General features: G+C 38.8%; 1 protein-coding gene across 1 annotated transcript in view; it reads right to left on the reverse strand.

Annotated features, from left to right (window-relative positions):
- Positions 1-25086, reverse strand: part of FAF1 (Fas associated factor 1) — a 227529-nt gene that overhangs the window by 138718 nt on the left and 63725 nt on the right. Inside the window, exon 7 of the mRNA XM_070745898.1 lies at positions 18538-18643. Within this exon, the coding sequence (XP_070601999.1) occupies positions 18538-18643 (106 nt within the window). The remainder of the gene's footprint in view (positions 1-18537; positions 18644-25086) is intronic.

The raw sequence follows: 25086 nt of genomic DNA on the forward strand, positions 1-25086 counted from the left end.
AAAGGTATTTGGTTTCTGTTGAAAATTTCAGATCTCTATAGTGGTAAGTTTATCAAAAAATATTAAAATATAATTATCCTAAACAAACACAGTCCTGTGAAACTAACCTCACATTCATATTAAAATACAAGGAGCCTGCTATAATGAATTTGATTCATCCTTGGGACACAAAGCTTTACCACAGTAAACTCAGTCAACTGTTGCTCTTGCTTTTATATTCATGGTACTTAAATAGCGGACTTTAAAACAAAAACCAAAGGGGGGGAAAATCCACCACCAATTGGCTTTTCAGACATCCACCCTTCCCAAAAATAACGCAGTTGAAAAACCTAAAATGATATGAAAAGGCTTCAAGGCTTCTTTTCTCCCTTTTCAGAGAACTTTTTTTTTAAATTTCTGTTTGCAGTAATCTGCCTTTCACTTTCTCCTTGCTACAGAACAAACGAGGAGGCTCAGGACTTTGAAAAGGGGGCTTGATGTGTAATGGGCCCACTAGAATTAATTTAGTTGCACCAAATCCATTGAGCACTGAAGGGTTCCCCCCCCCCTACTTCTTCTCAAATCATTCAAGTTGGATGCAGCCCCCCAGCCTTTGTAATTCTAGTAAAGCACTTAAAGTGCACAGTAGGTGTTCATCAGGACCATCTGGTCAAAAGCAAAACAAGCTGCTGATTTTGCCTTTGAATAGAATGAAGCAAGTGTGAATTAGTCTCTTCAATTAGCACTATTACAACCTGTCAAGTGCATATTGTAAAACAGGATTATTACAGTATTGGTCACCAGTGCAATTATTTACTCTCTGCCTTTTCTTGCATATAAATATGTCCTGGTTTATTAGTTTCTGATACCCAGAAGTGGTTTATTTAAAGCTTATGCCTTTCCAAGATGTCGACTTATACAAATTACAGGTGATTCTAGCAATACAGTACTATATCAAATAATTAGCAGTGGGGTTTTTTTTAATAAAGAAAAAACTTTCACTGTATTGATTTTATTGTTTCAATTATGTATTTAAAAATCACCAAAGAGTCAGGATGGCGTAGACATACCTGCACATATCTTTCATATATTAAACAACATTTTGACACCAATATATCTTTATTACACTGAGCTAATAAAAAGGAAAGTCTCCTTTCACATCAGGCTCAATTCCTGATAATGGACACAGGCATGCAGGTCTTTTGGCAGAGTTATGGAAGTGTTTGCCTTTGCTTTGTTCTGGGAATTTTTTCAATTTCCCTGTCTAGCCTACAGCGCTAGTATTCCCTGGTGGTATCCCATTCAACCACTAACTTGGCCCAAAGCAGACTCCAAAGTAGACAAAATACGACAATGTGCTGAGCTGCCCAGGCAGATACAAGGATTGAAAATTAAAGCAGAACAAATTTCATTTGTAAGTAAAGTGGGTTTTCTTACCAGCAGCCCAACTTACCAAACATACTGATACATATACGATACTCTTTTTCTGAGCCAGTCCTTGTGCGGTAGAGGAACAGAAAGCTATAGATCAGGGAGGTCAAGCTCACGGCCCTGGAGTGCTTAGATCTGGCCCATGGAGCTGCCCTGGAAACAACAAAGGATCAGCCCACAATGTCCCGCCAGCAAAAACTGAGCACGTGAGGATGGCGGTCAGCCCTTCCAAGCTCGGTATTTGCTGGCAGAGGGTTGCAGGAGGCCATTGTTGCTGAAAACAGAACTCAGGAGCCTGTTTTCGCTCGCAGATTGCTCAGGTCACCATAGGTACCCCCGACACATAGATGTTGAGCTGGCCATGCTCCTCCTGGCCATGCCCCCCCCCCCCAAGGTCAAACACAATCCTGATGTGGCCCTCAATGAAATCAAGTTTGACACCCTTGCTATAGATGTTAGGGTGACTTTCTTCATTTCTTTGTTAGAACTTTGACCTATTTTTCAAACTAGGTTTAAGGCTTTGTGTTTCTAACTGCCCAACAGACAACAAATTCAAAATGTCTTATATCCGTTTTGATCACAGCAAGCTCTAACATTCAACATAATTAGTTTAAAATGTATCTTTCTATCCATTTAATTATCGATTTCAAAAACATGGTTTTAATAAAGAACTATCCAAACAATGCATATACAGGATTGGTCACGATGAAACTACAGGAAGTAGAGGTGCAGAACCAGGTTGCTATATGGCACTGGAGGAAACAAATTTTTTAAAAAGTTTGTTCCCCTCTCCCCAGTTTAAAATTGTACCTGTGGAACATTGACAAATTAATTATGTATCCCTAGTCAATAAAGTGATTTATATAAAGTTTTAAGAGAAAACAAAGGTGCATTTCCACAAATTTAACATTAAAAATAAATAAAAAATTACAAACCTGCTATGCTAACTGAAAATAAAATTACAATTTCTAAGCTTTACATAATAAAATTGTTTACATTGATGGAATTGGAATTGGAACAGGTAAGTCATTTTATGGCCTGATTTAGCTAGTCATATTAGAAACATAGAAACATAGAAGACTGACGGCAGAAAAAGACCCCATGGTCCATCTAGTCTGCCCTTTTACTATTTCCTGTATTTTATCTTACAATGGATATATGTTTGTCCCAGGCATGTTTAAATTCGGTTACTGTGGATTTACCAACCACGTCTGCTGGAAGTTTGTTCCAAGGATCTACTACACTTTCAGTAAAATAATACTTTCTCATGTTGCCTTTGATCTTTCCCCCAACTAACTTCAGATTGTGTCCCCTTGTTCTTGTGTTCACTTTCCTGTTAAAAACACTTCCCTCCTGAACCCTATTTAACCCTTTAACATATTTAAATGTTTCGATCATGTCCCCCCTTTTCCTTCTGTCTTCCAGACTATACAGATTGAGTTCATTAAGTCTTTCCTGATACGTTTTATACTTCAGACCTTCCACCATTCTTGTAGCCCGTCTTTGGACCCGTTCAATTTTGTCAATATCTTTTTGTAGGTGAGGTCTCCAGAACTGAACACAGTACTCCAAATGTGGTCTCACATCACTTACTTATGGAAGCTCGGTTCAATACATCTAAGGTGGATGGAAACTGGTCAAAAATTCCTGTGCTGCTGCCAATAATTCCCCATTGTTAAATTCAAAAGCAGAAGTTAGGTGTAGTCCCATTTGGATACTGGGCCTGTGGAACCAGGAATTCACTTTGGGGATGAAGGAGGGATCCATCCTGAGGACCATCCTGCTCTGATGGAATATGCATAAGTCTTTTCTGATTGAAAGAGCTGCCAACTCCAAGATGTGCCTGGCTGAAGTGATGATCTTAAGAAATGTGACCTTAAAGGTCAGGAAATACAAGCTGACAGTCCATAGTGGCTCAAAGGATGTGGAGGTTAGGGCATGTGGGACCCTAGATAAGTCCCAAGTGGAATTCCTGTGAATCAAAGGCAGGTTCAGGTTTGACACCCCCTTGATAAATCTCCGAATAACTGAGTGGTGAGCACAGTCTATTCATGTTCCCCACGTGCCAACACTGGGCTGCCACTTATCTGTGGATGGTGTTGTGTGACAGGCCCTTGTCCAGACCTTCCTGGATAAAATCCAGGACTTGTGCCACTGATGCTGAAGTGGGAACAATATGCCCTTTAACACCAGCTATTAAATGCTGTCCAAGTAGAATTGTAAATTCAGTTTGTTGATGGCCTTCTTGAGGCCTGAATTGTCCAAATCATCCTGGAGGAGGAGTGGTTCTTTCTCAGGAGGCGCCTCTCAAATGCCAGATGGTCAGTTGGAGCCATTGGATGGACCAAGACTTTGTAGCTGAGGGAAATTCTCTCCTGAGAAATCTTCCAGGGCTGAGAAAGTCCTACCAGATCTAGGAACCACAGGCGCCTGAGCCAGTGGGGAACAAGGAGCAGAATCTCCGCTCTCTCTGACAAGACCTCCTGAATGACCCCTGGAATGAGGGGAAGAGGAGGGAAGGCATACAGTAATTCCCTGGGCCATGGGCTGTGGACAGCATTGGTCCCTTCTGCTCCAGAATTGCAAACCTGGTGAAATATGGCAATTGCAAACCTGGTGAAATATGGCAATTGCAAACCTGGTGAAATATGGCAATTGCAAACCTGGTGAAATATGGCTATGGCAATTGCAAACCTGGTGAAATATGGCAATTGCAAACCTGGTGAAATATGGCTATGGCAATGGCAAACCTGGTGAAATATGACAATTGCAAACCTGGTGAAATATGGCAATTGGGCATTCATCGGGGAGGCGAACAGGTCTACAACCGGCTGACTGACCCTCCTGGACAGCTCTCTGAAGAGAGCTGGATGTAACCTCCATTCAGAATGGTCTATTGTAGATCTGCTGAGATAGTCTACCTGGATATTCGTTACTCCCACAATATATTCCTCTCTGATGTTTCTCTGCCCAAATCCCCAACTGTTCTGCTTCTGTCATGAGGGCTCTGGAGTGGGAGCCCCCCTGATGGTTGATGTGAGTTTTGATAGTTACATTGTCCATGAGAAGCAAAACATGCTGTCTTTGGATTATGCCCCTGAAATGTCAAAGGGCCAAATGAACCGCCCAAAGCTCCAGCCCATTGATGTTGTGGGCTAGGTCCTCCTGAGTCCAATGTGCCCCTGGACGAAACACATAATATATTATAAAGTTTGCCAGGGGCTCAGTAACCACCTTAACACCAGGCTTGGGAGCATAGCCATTTTTAAAAATTTGTGGAATTCTTCTAGGGTGAAAGCTATACTGATCTCTGGGACACCCTATTCCTAAGGGCAGGATACATGGCAGATAATGAATGCTTGCTACCAGGGTCCCACTGGATGTCATTGCTTGATAGAGAATATTCAGCGCACCACCTTGCCCAACTAGACAAGCAGAAACCACGGGAGACAGGTGATTCTACGCACAGTCACAAAATAATCTCCAACCATGCTGTTTCTAGAATCTCTTAGCAATTTAGCATAACTGAACTCAACATGACTTATTTTGCATTATAGTACTGTAATATATATAAGAGATCAAAATGCATACCAAAATAGACTCTTTTAAACTTTCAATATAAGTATCTCAGTTGAAAACTGTAAATAAACTGAGACTTCTTCAGCTACAAATTAGGTCCTCTAAGGCTGATAAAAAGTGGTAAAACTAACTTTTTACCCCATTTTAACAAGATTTGACAGCATGCTGATATGAGTAGATTCCTAGAAATCAGCTAGTTTGACAAAACACATATTTTTCATATCCTAGACACTGATGAGCAACTAATTACCATATTTTTCACAGAATAAGATGCACCTTAGTTTTGGGAGAGGAAAACAAGGGGGAAAAGGCCTCTGCAATTTGCCAAACAGCAAATAGCCCAGATGATATAAACTGTTTGCTGTGTATTTCTGTGTACGTGTGCCTGACCCATAGAAATAGCAAAGAATTGGAGAAATGTACATTATGGCAGTATATTACTGTATTTTTCGGAGTATAAGACGCACCGGGAAAAGAATCTGCTTACCAGGTATTCATCTGGCTAGCATCTTTAATCTGCTCAGCTTCAGCACACTATTTTCTCTCCTGGTTAAAGGTTTTTTTAAAAAACTTTATTCTGAGATAGTAACAATGAAAGAGATTGGAAGCCAGTAAGAGCTTGGAACATCATTACCACCTGGAAAGAAACAGTCAGAGCCAATAGAGCAATGGAAAAAACAATGCAAAGACTTAGGGCTTGGAAAACATTCTTCTTTGCAGAGAGTAACAATGAAAAAGCTTGGGAGCATTAATAGCACCTAGTTAGGGCTGGAAAGAAACATCTGGAGCAAGAAAAGCAATGAAAAAAACAACTCTACAAAGACAGGGTTTGGAAAACATTCTTCTTCGCAGAGAGTAACAATGAAAAAGCTTGGGAGCATTAATAGCACCTGGTTAGGGCTGGAAAGAAACATCTGGAGCAAGAAAAGCAATGAAAAAAACAACTCTACAAAGACAGGGTTTGGAAAACATTCTTCTTCGCAGAGAGTCACAATGAAAGAGCTTGCAAGCCGGTAAAAGCTGGGAACATTGTTAGCACCTGGTTAGGGCTGGAAAGAAACTTCTTCGGAGTAAGTTAGAGTAATGGAAACCCCCCTGCAAAGACTTAGGGCTTGGAAAACATTCTTCGCAGAGAGAAACAATGAAAGAGCCTGCAAGATAAAAACTGGGAAGATCATTAGCAGCTAGTTAGGGCTGAGGGGGGGGAAAAGCTACATTCAGAGTATAAGATGCATCCTAATTATCAGCCTCTTTTAGGGAGGAAAAAGGTGCGTCTTATACACCGAAAAATACAGTAATCCCAGAAAGTTTTCTTAAATGCAATCACATTAAATCCTCCCAATTATGTAAATAGATCTACTCCAAATATGACTGAGTGGAGGTTTAATTCAGCTGCCTTATCTTAATATTAAATCTCTTCCTTATTTCTAGGTTGAATCTCTCCTTGGTCAACTTCCATCCGTTGCTCTCTGGTGCTTTGAAAAACGGTGTGGCTCCCTCCTCACTGTGGTAGCCCCTCAAGTATTTGAAGACTGCTGTCATGTCCCCCCTGGACCTCCTCTTCACTAGACTACCCATGTCCAGTTCCTGCAACCTTTCTTCGTATGTTTTGGTTCCTAGACCCTTTATCATTCTGGTTGCCCTCTTCTGAACTTTTTCCAGAGTTTCAATGTCTTTTTTGTAGTATGGAGCCCAAAATTGAATGCAGTACTCTAGGTGAGGTCTGACAAGGGCATTATAAAGTGGTATTAGTACCTCTTTAGTCCTAGATTGTATCCCTCTGTTGATGCAGCTCAAAACTGTGTTGGCTTTTTTACCCACCGCTGGCTCATATTTAGTTGGCTATCCACCAAGACTCCCAGATCTCTCTCACAGTCACTTGTAGTTAGTGTGGTTTCACCCAGTTTGTATGTATGTTTTGGGTTTTTTTTAACCTAGGTGCAAGGTTTTACTTTTCCCTACATTGAACTTCATTTTGTTTGTTTGAGCCCACTGTACAAGTCTGTCTAGATCTTTCTATATTCTGAGCCTATTCTCTGGGGTATTGGCCACTCCTGCCAGCTAGGTGTCATCTGCGAATTTAATTAATTCCCCCTCTATTCCCTATTCTAGGTCATTGATAAATATGTTAAAGAGCACTGGGCCTAGACTGATCCCTGTGGTACCCCGCTGCCTACCTCTCTCCATGTGGACATAGACCCGTTGAGGACTACTCATTGGGTGCGGTTGGTCAGTTTCAATCCATCTTGTGCTACTGTCTAGCCCACTTTTCTTTACTTTGCAGAGTAGTAGATTTGTATTTGTATTTATTAGATTTGTATGCCACCCCTCTCCGTAGACTCAGGGTGACTCACAGCAATGATAAAAACAATATACAGAACAAATCTAATATTAAAGTTTAAAATAACAATTTTACATTAAAAAGCCTAAAAACCCCAATATATATATAAAAAAGCATACACACAAATATCATACATACAGCTACATAGGCAAGGGGGGGGGGATGTCTCAGTTCCCCCATGCCTGACAACAGAGGTGGGTTTTAAGAAGTTTACAAAAGGCAAGGAGGGTGGGGGCAGTCCTGATCCCTGGTGGGAGCTGGTTCCAGAGGGTCGGGGCCGCCACAAAGAAGGCTCTTCCCCTGGGTCCCGCCAGATGACATTTTTTCGTGACGGGACCCGGAGAAGGCCAACTCTGTGGGACCTAACCAACCGCTGGGATTCGTGCGGCAGAAGGCGGTCTCGCAGATATCCTGGTCCGGTGCCATGAAGGGCTTTATAGGTCATAACCAACACTTTGAATTGTGACCGGATTGTTGTCCACCTTGTCGTGGATTGTGGTCCACCTTGTTTATACTTTTACAAATCAATTTTAAAATTGATGGGGATTTCTGGAAGTATTCTCTGCTATTTAAAAGAAGATACTATAGCACTGGGCCTCTTCAGATCAAGCATTTATTTTAAAAAGCTTCTTCATTTTGTTAAGTTAATAATAAAGCAGTCTTTAAAAAATAAGTCTAATAATTTGAACATTCTATCGGCATTTATAGTTATTGACTTACCTCCTTGCAGCAAAAAACCAACAGCCAGTTTCAACACAGTCTGATCCCTTCAGCAATTTGCCTCCATGCAGCTTTTAGCATGTGGGCTTGCTGGCAACGTCCATCAATCAGCTGAGTGTCAGGAGGCAGATAATCAGTGCCTTGTGCTAAGCAGGCTCTGCTGCTGTTTGCTGCAAGGAGGTAAATTGCTGGCAGGCAGAGACCGAAGAGTGGGGGTGGATGGTTGGGGCTTCATTCGGTGTATAAGATGCACCCAAGTTTTCACCCTTTTGGGGGGGGATAAAAGGTGTATCTTAGACTCCAAAAAATATGCTATGGCCAGTGAAGGGCTACCAAAATTTTTGCTACCACACTGTGGGCGTGGCTTATGCAGGATGCCCTGCATTTTCTTTCAACATCTTTCTGTGCAAATTGGGTGCTCTGGGGTGGAGCTCCATTTTCACTACCCCACTGTGTTCTCCCCCATCCGGGCAGAAGCCCACCCCTGGGTGTGGTATGGTATCCATTCACACTAGGACTATTGTGCTACATTAATTCATTTGTTAATTCATTATGGTCCACCTTGTTTATACTTTTACAGATCAATTTCATCTCCTTTCAGTGAGTTTTGGTGATTCACAACAATTAAAACAATAACCAAACTACAAAACAATAAAAACTTAAAAACATACAACCACCAACAAACAGCAATAACACAGAAATATTCATAATAATGACATGTCAGCAAACACATAATTGCAATAGCAAGGAAAAAAACCTTTATTCTAGAGCAGTGTTTCCCAACCTTGGCAACTTGAAGATATTTGGACTTCAACTCCCAGAATTCCCCAGCCAACTGGCTGGGGAATTCTGGGAGTTGAAGTCCAAATATCTTCAAGTTGCCAAGGCTGGGAAACACTGCTCTAGAGTGAGAGTTTATTACCCAACAGTCTCTGTGATTCTTAAAACCAAAATATTAGTCATATAAAGCAGGCTCTGAAATATAATTTGAAATTGCCTCCAAAACATACACTTCCTTCTGAGATAATCATGAATTCTCTATGTCAGTGGTTCTCAACCTGGGAGTCAGGACCCCTTTGGGGGTCGAATGACCGTTTCACTGGGGTCGCCTAAGACTACATGGGAAAAGATAAATTTCCCATGGTGTTAGGAACTAAAGCTTCTATTCTGGCACCTTGGAACATATTTTTACAGTCCAACCAATCAGGTGTTTACAGTAGGGGTGTCCCTCTGACTTTCCTGCCAATCAGCTTCAAGCTCTGTTGGGAGAATTGGTGCTAAGCTTATGGTTGGGGGTCACCACAACATGAGGAATTGTATTAAGGGTTCGCGGCATTAGAAAGGTTGAGAACCACTGCTCTATGGGCTCTGGAGGATAAATTATCAAACTCTTTTTTCTCTTAGTGATCTTTGTTAGTATATCTCAGTGCAGCCTTGTGCGAAACCATCGACATACACATAGCAGAGTTATTGCAGTGGTGTAGTTGTGTAGGCTAGCCAGTAAAAGACACAGACTTATTACAACTTTACAGTTATAAACTACCATTGGTAGTTTAATACATGGCAACCCCAAAACAGGTGAGTACCACGTACTAACAATCTCCCCCCCTTGGGGTTGACAATATAGTTTACATTTAATACAGTTTTACATTTACTGTTTCAGGTTGTTCCTAGTACAATTCTCAACATGTAGTTTAGCTCCTTGTGCCTTGGTAAAATTGTCAGCTACGTTATCGGTATTCTCACAGTACTCAAGCTTGATCACCCCAAAACGGCTGAGTACCATGTACTAACAATCTTCTCATTGGAGCAATGTAAAGAGTGTATAGAAATAAATAAGGCTTCCAGGCAGAACATGTAGATCAGGGGTCCACAACCTTCAACCGACCATGGCCCACTACCGTTTCAAACCAGGCTGCACTAATGATAGGCAAGCGTGTGCACGAAGCTCCACTTGCACGAGTAGCAAGCTCCACGTGCATTAGCAGTGCCCCCTTGCGTTCGGGTGTGAAGCTCCACTCACATGAGTGGAGGACACTTGAGTGCAAAGTGCTTGTGCTTGTGTGTGAAGCTCCTCTTGCGCAAGTAGAGAGCGCAAGCACAAGAGCTCACCATTCGTGCAAGTTGAGCATTGCATATGAGAATAAGTGCCCTCTGCTCACACACAAAGCTTTGTTTGCGAAATGCATTTTTCAATATTATTTAACGCATTATTATTATTGTTGTTATTGTTGTTGTTGTTGTTATTTATTATTTATTTATTATTTATTAGATTTGCATGCCGCCCCTCTCCAAAGACTCGGGGCGGCTCACAACAGTAATACAAAACAATATAACAATGAGACAAATCTAATATTAAAATAAAACATATCTAAAACCCCAACAATTTAAAAACCATACAACACATACGTACCAAACATAAAATATAAAAGCCTGGGGGAGGATGTCTCAGTTCCCCCATGCCTGGCGATAAAGGTGGGTTTTGAGTAATTTGCGAAAGACAAGGAGGGTGGGGGCCGTTCTAATCTCTGGGGGGAGTTGATTCCAGAGGGCCGGGGCCGCCACAGAGAAGGCTCTTCCCCTGGGGCCCGCCAACCGACATTGTTTGGTCGACGGGACCCAGAGAAGGCCAACTCTGTGGGACCTTATCGGCTTCTGGGATTTGTGCGGTAGAAGGTGGTTCCGGATGTATTCTGGTGCAATGCCATGTAGGGCTTTAAAGGTCATTACCACACTTTGAATTGTGACTGGAAACCGATCGGCAGCCAGTGCAGGCCACGGAGTGTTGCAGAAACATGGGCGAATCTAGGGAGCCCCACGATGGTTCTCGCGGCCGCATTCTGCACGATCTGAAGTTTCCGAACACTTTTCAAGGGTAGCCCCATGTAGAGAGTGTTGCAGTAATCGGACCTCAAGGTGATGAGGGCGTGAGTGTAGAGCTGCAAACTATGTTAGTAGTAATCTTAAAGGAAGCTGCCAATCTCATACACAGTAAAATATGTCTTATACTTTATAGGGTTTCCCTGGTCCTTTACTTCTTAGATTTTCAAAAAGTCTGAGTAAAAATGTACCAATCCAATTTCAATCAAAACATCTTTATAAAACATGCTTATGGGACTGTCTGATTGATTTGAGAGCCATTCCTCCTTTTGCTGCTATTAAAAAGTATTGCCCTACAAATCACTGTGGAATATCTATGTTAAAACAAATGATTTAGCTGCAGCTAAATCATTTTATAATGTCAGTAGACAAATGTGCACTTAAAAAATGAGGAATTTTTATTATTTAGATTATATTATATTAAAATGTTAAATCTACTTAGAATGTTTATGCATTACCCAATTGAATTTTGTGTCACAGAAAGGCAAACGTTAAGCACAGCATTCACTGCCAGTCTTCCAATGGTGATGTAAGTGATACGTTATCTTTTGCACAAAGGTTGACATAAGTGATAAGGCTGTCTATCAAGGTCACCAGCTTCTTATTCCAATGGCAGGGCTTTATTTCTGCAACACCATAATTTAAAGGTTGCAACAGAATCAAACAAACTAGTTGTGACTGTTCCAATGTGTTAATAATAATACATTACACCAATACTTTCTATGTCCACAAGAAATAATTTAATGCCTCACATAGCAGGTTTGGGAATGATGTTAAAAGAGCTACCGGTATTTTGAAAAATCTTTTAAACGTTTTAAAATCAAATCTCATTAAAACTGTTCTGAAGTCCCATTTTGTAAACCTATGTATTCATGTTTTAAACATTTATCACTGGTGAATTGTGGGATCTAAACTAATTTTTTTACAGAAACAAAATTGTCCTTGACAAATTCTTTCATTCTAAGACACTGATATAATAGAACAGATCTGTGATAAGATTTAATCTGCGATATAGGCAGCAGAATTAATATTTAGTAATAATTTTTATGTTCTTTATCATTTAAATTCCATTTCAGAAAAGGCTCACAGAAGGGATGATGCCCTGCATTTTGTGAGTTATTTTAAAAATCTTGTTATACCAGTAAAAGAGAAGATAATAAAAACTAACACCAAAAAAATAGTTTAAGTTCAGTCTATCTTAAAACTGGCTGTTGCATGGGGGAAAGGTGAGAAAGAATATAAGGTGACATGAATATAATATATGGATTCAATTTTTAATTACAAGTCTGTACTGTACTAAACCTGAGGGATTTCCCAAACACAAAAGCATCCAACAAAAGATATCTGAATTTTCACCTAGTTTCATATTTGAATTCAGCATCAGCTACGAAGTCAGTATATCATCCATATTATCTTAGTTCTCGTTTGTTACAATTATTTGAAAACAAATAGTTGCTGCCTTCTTGTTTATACCTCCAAACTGCAAAGTAAAACCAATTCGTAAACATATTCCCTAATTTTTTCTCTAATTTTTAAAAATTTTTCCCTAATTGTTATTCTTACCTGTCTTAATTTTAATACCATTTCAATGTACATTTAACTAGGAAAATAATGTTATTCGTATTAACTCAGCTAAAAGATCTTTTACTTGTTCATTGAAAAATATTTATCACCCTATTTTTGTTCAGAAAAGACAAGAAAAATCTATTTGTTAGTACTGTTTGCAATCACTGCAGCAATACAATAGCCTAAATCAAAGAATCAGAGAGATAGTTATATCCACTAGTTGTGGTAAGACCTGAAACATTTCTGGAATATTAAGTGTTTCTTTTAATAATTGATGCAGGCATTTTGAATCTCTCTGCATAGGCTATCAGGTGCAAATAGATTGTGTTAATGCTGCTTAAACATTTCAACTTGTCAGTATGGCTAACTCGATTTGCGAAGTATTTGCAGTATTTCCCATCGAAACAGTAATAAAGATAAAATAAATATATGCCACTGCTTTATAATCACTGAGCATTAATGAATATTTTATATCTTTTAAAAATCTCACTGTTTAATTTTAAAGGATGAAATTAAGTCTCCTTTACGCAATATGCCAATTATCTGCATATCAAACAATAACTCAGCCATTATACTTCTTTTTGTTAAGACACAGGAAGCTAATTTGAAAATACTGGCTAGCATTTTGGAAAAATAATTGAATAGACCTTCCTGCCCTCTGGTGGTTGACAAGTGAAAATTGCACATAAAATTAAATTACTACTGATTTAGTACATATAACTTCCTAATTTTAAAAAATATTTAAATGAAAGGAAGAAAAGTTAGAATTAATTTCAGACATTGAAATACCTGGTCAGTTTAACAGTTCGATCAAAGATGAAGTTTAATTTTTGAATGGAAAGAAAATATAACCCACAATTTAGATTCATTCTGCACATAAATACCTCTCAAAATTCTACAGTATTGGAAATACTTTATGATGGAGTGGATCCATTCTGAGTATCATGGTGTTGTTTTCTGGAGAATACACACTGTTATTTAGCTTTAACTAATAAGTAGTTCAGCCATGCTTACCCATAAAATTTGTAATAAAGGAAATCTTATCAGCACTACCAAGTCAATTTTGAACTTATACAATACTTTAACCTGTTGTCCCTGAAATTAATGACAGATATTTACTAAAACTGGATAAAATTCTAGTTCAAAGTTTGAAAGGCTGAGTAATTTCATTTTATATTTAGCAATGGAGGTAAATTTTATGGGGGACAATTTTATGAGCCTTGGATAAATAGGGCAATCATGTCTATTTGATATTTAGTGAAATTGATTTTCATCAAAATTTGAAGTGGTGTTTTTTTTCAAATATAACTGGTTATATTGGTGTGAATGTATAATGTACATACATACATGTGTATATGTATATATATGTGTGTGTCATGGCACCAGACCAGGATACCTGCGAGACCGCCTTCTGCCGCACGAATCCCAGCGACCGGTCAGGTCCCACAGAGTTGGCCTTCTCCGGGTCCCGTCGACTAAACAATGTTGTCTGGCGGGACCCAGGGGTAGAGCCTTCTCTGTGGCGGCTCCGACCCTCTGGAATCAGCTCCCTCCAGAGATTAGAACTGCCCCTACCCTCCTTGCCTTTTGTAAACTCCTCAAAACCCACCTCTATCGTTAAGCGTGGGGGAACTGAGACATCTCCCCCTGCCTATGTAGTTTTAGTGCATGATATGACTGTATGTATGTTTTTTATATTGGGGTTCCTTGTTTTTAGATTTTTTTAAATGTACAATTGCTATTTTGGATTTTAAATTATTAGATTTGTCAATACATATTGTTTTTTATCACTGTTGTGAGCCGCCCCGAGTCTGCGGAGAGGGGCAGCATACAAATCTAATAAATAATAATAATAATAATAATAATAATAATAATAATAATAATAATAATAATATAAGCTGATGAGGGGCTTCAAGATGCATGCATGCATGCATGCATGCATGTATGTATGTATGTATAATAATACATGTATGTATGTATAGGGTGTTCAGGGAAGGGTAGGACCTCTGGTGTAGAGCATGTCTTTTTAGGGTAGCTCATTTTAAGGCAGCTTTTAGGGCAGCTCATTCACCTTTGGTCCTCACCTGTCACTCAGCTCTCACCTGTGGCTCCTAGTAGCTGTAGCATGCACAGTGGCCACACCTCGGGCAACAGCTTCGACAGGCTGGCCAAACCAGGTTGAGAGTAGCCATTGGGTCATCGACCTTCGGTGAGATAGGGACTTGTCTATCCTGAGCATGTGAAGACAGATTCCAGCAGATTGAGCAGATGAAACTTACTAGAATAGGACAACGGTCACGAAGGCGGTCTCTGCAAGTGATGTGGTACACTAAGAGCAGGGCAAAAGATGCCTTGACCAACCACTGCACCCAGCCCATATCCAACTCTTGTTCTGCTAGTGGAGCAAGATGGAATCTGGGAAGAGAGAGTGAGGCTGACTACATGCACCTCTCCCTCACCATCAAAGACTGAAACCCTACAGGCCATCAACCAGCTGTCCAGTGGCAAGGCCCCAGGATCTGATGCAATACCAGTAAAGATCTATAAGGATGGTGGTGAAGTGCTTGTCGACAAACTTTCTCAGCTGTTCCAGTCTTTCTGGAATCAAGGAACCATTCCTCAGGAACTGAAAGATGTGTCCATCATACACCTCTACGAGAGGAAAGGGAATCGAGAAGCCTATGATAATCATAGAGGAATATCACTGCTTTCCATCACAGGCAAGATCCTTGCACGAGTGTTGCTGAACCGCCTGACTGACCACCTGGAACAGGAACTATTACCTGAAGCACAGTGCAGTTTCTGCAAAAAGCATGGCACTGTGGACATGATCTTCACAGCTCAACAGCTCCAAGAGAAGTGTCAAGAGCAGAATCGTGAATTGTATACAACCTTTGTGGATCTCACTAAGGCTTTTGGCACTGTCAGTCGTGAAGCCTGTGGCACATCATGTCAAAATTTGGTGACCTGATAAATTCATCCTGATGGTACGTTAATTTCACGACAGCATGATGGTCTGTGTGCTGGACAAATAAGAAGCTTCAGAGGCCTTTTCCATCACAAACAGCATCAAGCAAGGGTGTATGTTGGCACCGACCTTGTTCAGCTTAATGTTTTCAGCCATGTTGTCAGATGCCTTCCAGAACAGTTCTTTGGGAGCTAGCCTGAGATACAGGACCGATGGGAAACTGTTCAAACTGAGAAGACTCCAGGCTATCACCAAGATAAAGGAGACTGTGCTACGTGATCTCCTCTTTGCTGATGACTGTGCCCTGAATGCTGGATCAGAGCAGGAAATGCAAGCCAGTGTGGATAATTTTGCAGCAGCATGCGACAACTTTGGTCTCCTGATCAAATAAAGAAGACTGAAGTGATGCATCAGCCAGCTCTGAAAGCCAAATACCAAGAGCCAACCATCACAGTAAAGGGACAAAAGCTACAAGCAGTGGGCCAATTTACATACCTGTGCAGTAAAAATCAACATCATTGAGGTCAGCTGCAGAATCGCCAAGGCAAGCTCTGCATTTGGCAGATTAATGACCAATGTGTGGAACCGACATGGGAATAAGCCTTGCTACAAAGCTCAAAGTCTACCGAGTAGTAGTGCTACCTACCCTGTTGTATGCCAGTGAGACTTGGACTGTATAAATTCTAGGCAATTGAAACACTTCCACATGACCTGTCTCTGTAGAATTCTGATCCGGTGGCAGGATAAGGTGCCTGATACTGAGGTCCTCTCCAGAGCAGGACTGCCATCAATTCCCACCCTGCTGATGAAAGCCCAGACATGCTGGGCAAGCCATGTTGCTAGGATGCCAGACCATATCATCCCTAAACAGTTCCTCTATGGTGAGCTGTCTAAAGGAAAGCGATCGTATGGAGGACAAAGGAAACAATACAAAGACACATTGAAAGCCTCTTTCCCTCTTGGGGAAACCTGGCACAAGATCGACCAACATGGCGCATGCTGATCCACAAAGGCTGCCAGACATCTGAGACCAAAAGAACATTCATAGCAGAGGAGAAGCGAGCACTCCTCAAAGCCAGAGATGCAAATGCTGCAACAGTGGTGCCCACACGTCTGCCCAATATGTGGCAGAACACTTCGTGCCTGTATAGGCCGAACCAGCCACCTGCGGACACATCGCGTACAGCCCACAACCCATTAGATGTCAAGGTCCTCTTCGAACACAATGGATGAACATCATGTATGTATGTATGTACTGTATGTATGTATGTATATACATTGGTAATGGTTTTTATAAAAGAACTACTGTACATAAGATACAAAAGTATATTTTAGCCAATAGGTTCATATTCTTCATGGTAAACATAGTAACAATTAAAAAATTGTGCAAAAGGGGAACTATCTTGATTTAATATCATTGGTACTAAAATGTATTCAAATAAAAATAAATGAAAAGAGGCTAATATCCAAACCATATACAGTGGTACCTCTACTTAAGAACGCCTCTACTTTAGAACCGGGAATATTTGAGAGCGGCACAAAGGCCCGGCCAGTTTCCTGCCATTCCCCCTTTAATCCTGACCATCTTGGGCTTTTTTGGGCTGTCAGAGGAGCCTTTGAGTGGAACTTAAGGAGGCTTTGGCAGTGTAGAACGAACAAAGCATTTTCCTTTCTCTGGATGCTTGGACAGGAAATAAACCTCTGCTAGCGCCCAGAGAAAAGAAACACTCCCTTCGCTCTGGGCAGCCGAGGAGTCACCACAGTGAAGGAAAGGCGCCGGCTACAAAGCAAGCGAGCGAGAGGAAAGGGGAGCCCTTCAGCATGGGAAGGAAGAGGCAGCAGCAGCCAGTATACGGGACGCAATGTATGGGAGGCAGCCTCCAACTGGATATATTGGAGGCGCATGCTCCTCATCGCTGCCTCAGAGTCCCTCTTTTTTTTTTAAGCCTTAAAGTTTTGGATTTTTTTGATTCCCCTAACCTCACCTTCTTCCTTTGGCAACAACTCTCCACCTCCTCTTCCTCCTCCTCCTCCTCCTCCTCCCACCCAAATTCCGAGCTTTTATTTCTTTCCTAGTGGGTTTGCACACATTATTTGCTTTTACATTGATTCCTATGGGAAAAATTGCTTCTACTTACAAACTTTTCTACTTAAGAACCTGGTCATGGAACGAATTAAGTTCTTAAGTAGAGGTACCACTGTATTCCTTTTAGCTATCCTATTCCAGCATCAACTCCCAGGAACGGCGCATGCTGTTAAACATAAATATAAAAATCGATGGTATAAAAAAAGTCATCAAAATACAGATCATTTCACAAATGCATTGGCTTCTTGAGACGTCAGCCACTGGGTTAAATGAGGAGGCAAGATATTTCATACTAATGAAAGAAAGAAAAGATTCAAGAGAAACACTCCCATTTGAAATCCTCATGTATATAAATAGGTTGGAATTAGTAAGCAAAAAAAAAAACCCTTCAAAAATCCGGTTGCTCAATTTTTGATATACAACAAGGTTATGACAATATTGAATTTTTAGTTGAAGGCAATTTACTACTTTAGGAAGTGCATCTGTCTTTTCAGGCCAAATTAGCACGGAACTCTTCTTTGCAACATCACCCCTTGGTGGTTGTTTTAAAGAATGACAATGAAATTGTTTTTAAACAGAAATCATTTTTCTGCAATCCCACTCCTAATCAAGATTATGACAATGCAACTGATGCAAGAAACACCCAAGAATGTAAGAAAAAATGTGTGTAGTTTTAAATAAAGGAAGAAGAAGCCCTATCAGGCTAGCCCCTATTTCACCTTTGGTCGAAGCATTTTAACACTATACGGCAGCATGCTCACAAAAAACACAAATGCTTTTGGGTAAAATTAATGCAAATGTTATATGTGGGTTACACCATCTGATGTACCTACAGTAATCTTTCATCATCCACTTAATTAAAAGCTAAAAACCTAATAATGAAACATGAAAGGAAGTATGCAGCCTGAATACATAAGCCCTCTTTAACAAAGCTGACACTAGTTATAATGAGCGACATTTATTCTTCAGCTGCGAGACAGGGCTCACCTCCTGAATGGTACTGCTTCCTGAGAAGTTGAGGTTGTACTCCCGCTGGACTTCTCGATGGGTGACAATCAGCATGAAGTTTTGATTTAATGATTCCTGCAGGGCACTGAAAGGGTTGAAAGAAAAACAAGAATATCAGGAGCGAACATGTTCTAACTTGCTTTACATTTAGCTGTAAAACCCCAGGAGTACCCTAAACTCTGCAGAGACAGGTCCAGGCACAATGTTATCGTTTTCTTTTTTGCTCTTAAAGGCAAGGAAGCAACTGGAGAATGACCAAGGGAGCTGACCTGTTAACTCCTTCTAAGGTAGTTGAGTATCTGAGGCTTTATTTCAACTCTTTAGAGTTTTCGCAACACCGTTCGTACTGCAATTATTGCACGAGCACAATATCTATTTGTCTCACGTACAACACACTCATATTAAGAGACCTCTAGGCTTTAAATTAAGTTCAAGATAAAAGCTTTGATGATGCTTGCACTGTTTACATATACACAGATAATTATGTAGTCATGTGTCAAGTTTGTGTATGTATGTGACAGCTATGCTTTTCGGCTAAGCATGGGTAATGTTTACAACTGCTGTCCAATTAGTTGCCAGTAAGCATATGGAAAATTCCAGGATTCACCGATTATCTCAGGAAACACCAAACCAATTTGACTATTTCACCTCTCAATTTCACATATACAACCAACTGTTCATCTTTCCAGGACAATCTGGGAGTCATCAGAAGTGATAAAATAATAAATAAATCTCAGTTCTCAGAAATAGTAAGAATACCCATTCCTTTCTTTCTAATTATGGACATTACTGTCTCAAATGTCAACTCTGAAAAACATAAATTATACCAAAAACAGGATGATAAGTCAATTGTTGAACATTCTTGATTTGTATAAATGTTAGGAATAATTACATCAACTGTCCTTTGTTTGAACTATTTATTAATCTCGGCAAATACAGGCTAATAAAACAATAGGTTCCAGAAAGCTCTAGTGAGTGGAAAGTATTTCAGCTCTCTCAGAAGGTTCAGAATTACTCATATTAATTTATCAGCTCATCATCCCACATTAAATTCCATGTTGTTGCAGAGGGTCCCTCAACCTACAGTACAAAGGGCTAAGTGGGAGACAAAAACCATGTATGCAATTCAGATAAACAATGTTCCCCGCCCTATATTATCTGGGAAAACTGTTGTTAATGATAGACTGGAACTGATAGGGCAAGCCACTAATGTATAAAAAAAGAGCAATCCACCCCTCCCTTCTAACATGATGATGTTACCTAGTTTGGTAATGAAATGTCTATAAGAAAACAACCAAGCTGAAAAAATATCAAGGATCCCAAAGCTATAATTTGTTACGACAATCCACAAGTACACTGTCCAATGAAATATAAATCTGATTCCAATGAAACAACATATTAAATCAGATACTTAACCAGAGTTTATTGCCTATTAAAATCAAATATTTAAACTTTTAGCATCTATTTTCATGAGAATAATCACAGCTGACAATGGATACAAATGCCTACTGTTGAAACAGATACAGATATGCACGTACATGCACACATACATACAGGGGTACCTCTACTTAAGAACTTAATTCATTCCGTGACCAGGTTCTTAAGTAGAACATTTTTAAGTAGAAGCAATTTTTCCCATAGGAATCAATGTAACAGCAAATAATGTGTGCAAACCCATTAGGAAAGAAATAAAAGCTTGGAATTTGTGTGGGAGGAGGGGGAGGAAGAAGAGGAGGAGGACAGTCGCTGCCGAAGGAAGAAGGTGAAGTGAGGGGAATCAAAAAAATCCAAAAGGCTTTTTTAAAAAAAGAGGGACTCTGAGACGATGAGGAGGAGCACGCGCCTCCCATACACCCGGCATGAGGCTGCCTCCCATACACTGCGCCAGAGAGAGAAACCCAGGGGGAATGGCAGGAAACTGGCTGGGCCTTCGTGCCACTCTCAAATTTCCTGGAAATTTTTCCGGGCTCGGGTTTTTAAGTAGAAAATCGGTCTTAAGAAGGGGCAAAAAAATCTTGAACACCCGGTTCCTATCTAGAAAAGTTCTTAAGTAGAGGCGTTCTTAAGTAGAGGTACCACTCTATATGCACAATTATACATTAAGAAATGTATAATTTAGAATTACAGTAAAATTCTATTTATTAATTACGTTAATTTAAGCACTTTTTTCTACTAAAGTATTAAACATTTGAAAACACTTAGTTATTAACAAGGCTCACAAACTATTGCATGGAATTATTTTCAGGACTAGATCCCACAACTAGATTTTCTGCATAGGTCTAAACATAGAGTTGGAAACAATGCAAATAGCAGTGGAAAAATCTTTTTTATATGGGGGCGTAGAGAAACAACTTTTAGACTACAGTATATGCAAAGTCCTATCTCTCATCTCTTCACTATGAAAACTGCTAATTCTGAAATTAATAACTAATTGTTTAAAATTATATAGAAGAATCCAATTTGTTCAAATCACTGGAATCAAATGTTTAACTTGCTCTACCATATGTATCAAATTTAAACTTACAGATATATGTTAACTTTGTAGGATAGGGTTTTTTAATATAAGGTGTCAGAAATCTAAAACAACCGTCACTGATACATAGCTTGATACAACAGGTATTCAATGTTCAATTTCTCAAACATCTAATTAATGACAACAGACTTTCTGAAAAAGGTATGTTAAGAGCCAGATAAATATAGCATTAATTATGTAAATTCAGTTTACATACATGGACTTTTTTATATAAATAGTATCCATGAAAAAATGAGAAGGAGTAATTATTTCCTTCATTACCTCTGGTCCAATAAAAATACCTTTTCTGAACTTTCTACGTGCATTTTATAATTTAAAAATCTCCAGATATTGAGCTAAAATTTATCAACAAACCATATTTTGAGTTGCAGATTTTAAGCTTCTGTAACCTAGTTTTCTCATTTCATTTCATTCTCACCCACTTTTGAAATAATGAAAAATATTTAGGTGTGCATGTATTTATATCATTGGCAGTTTAGATCTAATGTACATTCTTATTTTTTTTTAAACCTTACTCTTCTATTAAAATGGTATTTCCTCCATGTGTTGATACTGCACAAGATAGATAATCCTTGTGGGCAACAAATAGAGAATCTTGCACAATTGCGGAAAAACTGTGAACTGATTATTTCAATGTTTCTCCGCCGATTGCTTTAAAAAAACCCTGAAATAATCTTGACTTCTGGAGAATCAAAAGACAAAAACAGTTTAAGCTAAGTTGAGGATTCAGTAGAAGAATTGTTCCCTTCTTTCCTCTCTACGTGAAAGTAATTTTTCCATCATCTCTTATAGTAATAATTTAGCACAATCAGCAAGCCTAAGACCCTATCATTTCTCTCAAACAAATAAGATGTTTATTAAGACACCCTCTGAAATTGTATGGAAGATAGCACAAAGAGCTACATGGGATGGAAAGAGTTTCTTTCCTATCCTATTCCATTGGAAGCCATACATAGCTTCTCAAAGAAAAGTGTTTTATATAGTCTGCATGTGTGAAAGAGAGAGCCAGGGAAGGAAGGAAGGAAGGAGAGAAAGAAAAATTTTCAATGGATTTTAATCTGAGGCAATTAGTATATACTACATTATTATTCCCGTTTAATCCCACAGAGAGAGCCTCTTCGTGAATTAGAGTAGAAAAATATCCATTATTCATCATATCAATTCATTTTTCTTACCAAACATCTACATTTTAACAAAATATCATGAAACATAATAATTAACATTTCTATATCAAACATTCAGATTTATACAAGCACATGTCGACAGTCTTCCAAATTTGCTGTAATTACAGTTTATTTACACTAAAACAAAATATGAAGTCACTATGTAAATGTAATGTTTGTTGTAGCTAATGCAGCAAGCAATAGCAAATTAGTTTAAAACAGCAATCACTCAGAAAGCTTTTGTTTACTTTATATCCTGAATGCTAAACTATTCAGAGGGACCAATTCATAGTCACTTCTCTTGTGAGATAGTGGCTATATAAATTTGATAAATTAAATAAACATATACATTTAGAAGAAATGACCTGGATTTATGTTCACTTAAGGGAAGGAAACCCAAATTCTATATTTTCTCAACCACTGGAATATATATTAGCCTCTACAATATGTAAAGTTGTGTTTTGATTTCAAAAGCAGTTCTTTTCCATTTTGAAAGTAGCTCATTATCCATCAGGGCATACTATTGTTCGAGAATGATTTTAGAAATCCCTCCTCTGCGGCATGAAATCTTGGGATATTATCAATGTTTAATTTAGAACAGGGGTGTCAAACTGGTGGCTTACGGGGCAGATGTGTCACATGCAGGCCACACCCACCCTAGCTCTACAAATGGAGAAAACATCGCGAAACGTCACATGACAGCAATATGACATGGCAACTGTGACATCTGTAATTTAGACTATCTGAGCATCCATTAAAATTTACAACTGAATGCAGTAAAACTAGTAAAGAAAGTGTATGTTGTCAAAAAAAATCCCCTATAAATTTTTTTTAAAACATTCATATGATATATAAATAATGCTAAAACATCAGTTAATGTAATAAATGGTCTAAAAACAATCTTGGAAGGCCTAGTGAATAAAAAGGTATTTCAATACCAGTACATCCTACATGTACCAAAATGCATGTAAATAACCACATCAAAAAATGCCCAGCTACCACTTATTCACCGTGTCAAACTGCTGATAGGACAATTCATTTTTTAAAAAGAAAATATAATCTTTATTGAAGATAAATAGGAGAGGGGATACATAAAGCAAAAGGACTATCTAAATATTGGTACAAATGTATATGAATTTAGAGTATACAGTTATAAATCAAAATACACGCTTACATAAAAAAAGAAAGTAAGAAAATAAAGCTAAAGAAAGAGAAAGAAAAAGAGAGAATAAGGGAGGGAAAGAGAAGAGGGAAAATTAAAAATAAAGAAGAAAGAAAGAAGAGATAAATTCATCTATAAATTTATCAAATGTCGTAAATAGTGTCAACTTATCTGTTGAACCTATTACTCTACAGCTTTTAAGATGATAGGACAATTCAGTTAGGATCACATGCAAAAACAGTATTTTAAATCCCTTACTTTTCCTTTATTTTGAATTTGAAAAGAGTACATTTTTGCCATGGCATGTTGCTAAAACAACTGATCAATAGGCCAAATAATGTTATAGTTTGAACTTCAGAATTCTCACCACTCTGTCCTTCATACAAGTGAGATTTTGAACTCAAGTTCTATAAATTTGTAAGTTATTTCATGTCATACTATAAATTTTCTAAACCAATAATTTTTGTTATTACCAATTTCAATAATCATGCTTTGTCAAATGTAATTGCAGAAGCAAATTGCAAAACATAACTATGAGAACCTGCTGGTTCTGTTGAAATAATTGGGAATGTGTAATCATTTCTGCATGGCTTATGCTCTTTATTTTACTTGTAAAACAAAATAAGAAGCCTTAGCCTGACCAGTTTAAAATATGTAGGATGAAAAGCGCTGGAAGAGATTGTACAATTATTTAATAAAATCTCCTATTCTAAAAGCAGGGTTATCACCTCTATTAGAAACTACCTCTCATCAAATTGCTCCTGGAACAAAGCTTAGAAACATAGAAACATAGAAGTCTGACGGCAGAAAAAGACCTCATGGTCCATCTAGTCTGCCCTTATACTATTTCCTGTATTTTATCTTACAATGGATACATGTTTATCCCAGGCATGTTTAAATTCAGTTACTGTGGATTTACCAACCAAGTCTGCTGTAAGTTTGTTCCAAGGATCTACTACTCTTTCAGTGAAATAATATTTTCTCACATAGAAGATTGACAGCAGAAAAAAACCTCATATTCCATCTAGTTTGCCTTTATACTATTTCCTGTATTGTATCTTAGGATGGATATATGGATATATATTGTATCTTAGGATGGAGTCTTCGGACAGGGGCAGCATACAAATCTAATAAATTGAATTGAATTGAATATATGTTTATCCCAGGCATGTTTAAATTCAGTTATTGTGGATTTACCAACCACGTCTGCTGGAAGTTTGTTCCAAGCATCTACTACTCTTTCAGTAAAATAATATTTTCTCACATTACTTCTAATCTTTCCAACTAACCTCAGATTGTTCTTGTGTTCACTTTCCTATTGAAAACACTTCTCTCCTGAACCTTATTTAACCCTTTAACATATTTAAATGTTTCGATCATGTACCCCCCTTTCCCTTCTGTCCTCCAGACTATACAGATTGAGTTCATTAAGTCTTTCCTGATAAGATTTATGCTTAAGACCTTCCACCATTTTTGTAGCCGGTCTTTGGATCAATTTTATCAATATCTTTTTGTAGATGAAGTCTCTAGAACTGAACACAGTATTCCAAATATGGTCTCACCAGTGCTCTATATAGCAGGATCACAATCTCCCTCTTCCTGCTTGTTATACCTCTAGCTATGCAGCCAAGCATTCTACTTGCTTTCCCTACCACTTGACTGCACAGTTC

Source organism: Erythrolamprus reginae, chromosome 3 (genome assembly GCF_031021105.1).
Source record: "Erythrolamprus reginae isolate rEryReg1 chromosome 3, rEryReg1.hap1, whole genome shotgun sequence".
Lineage (NCBI taxonomy): Eukaryota > Metazoa > Chordata > Lepidosauria > Squamata > Dipsadidae > Erythrolamprus > Erythrolamprus reginae.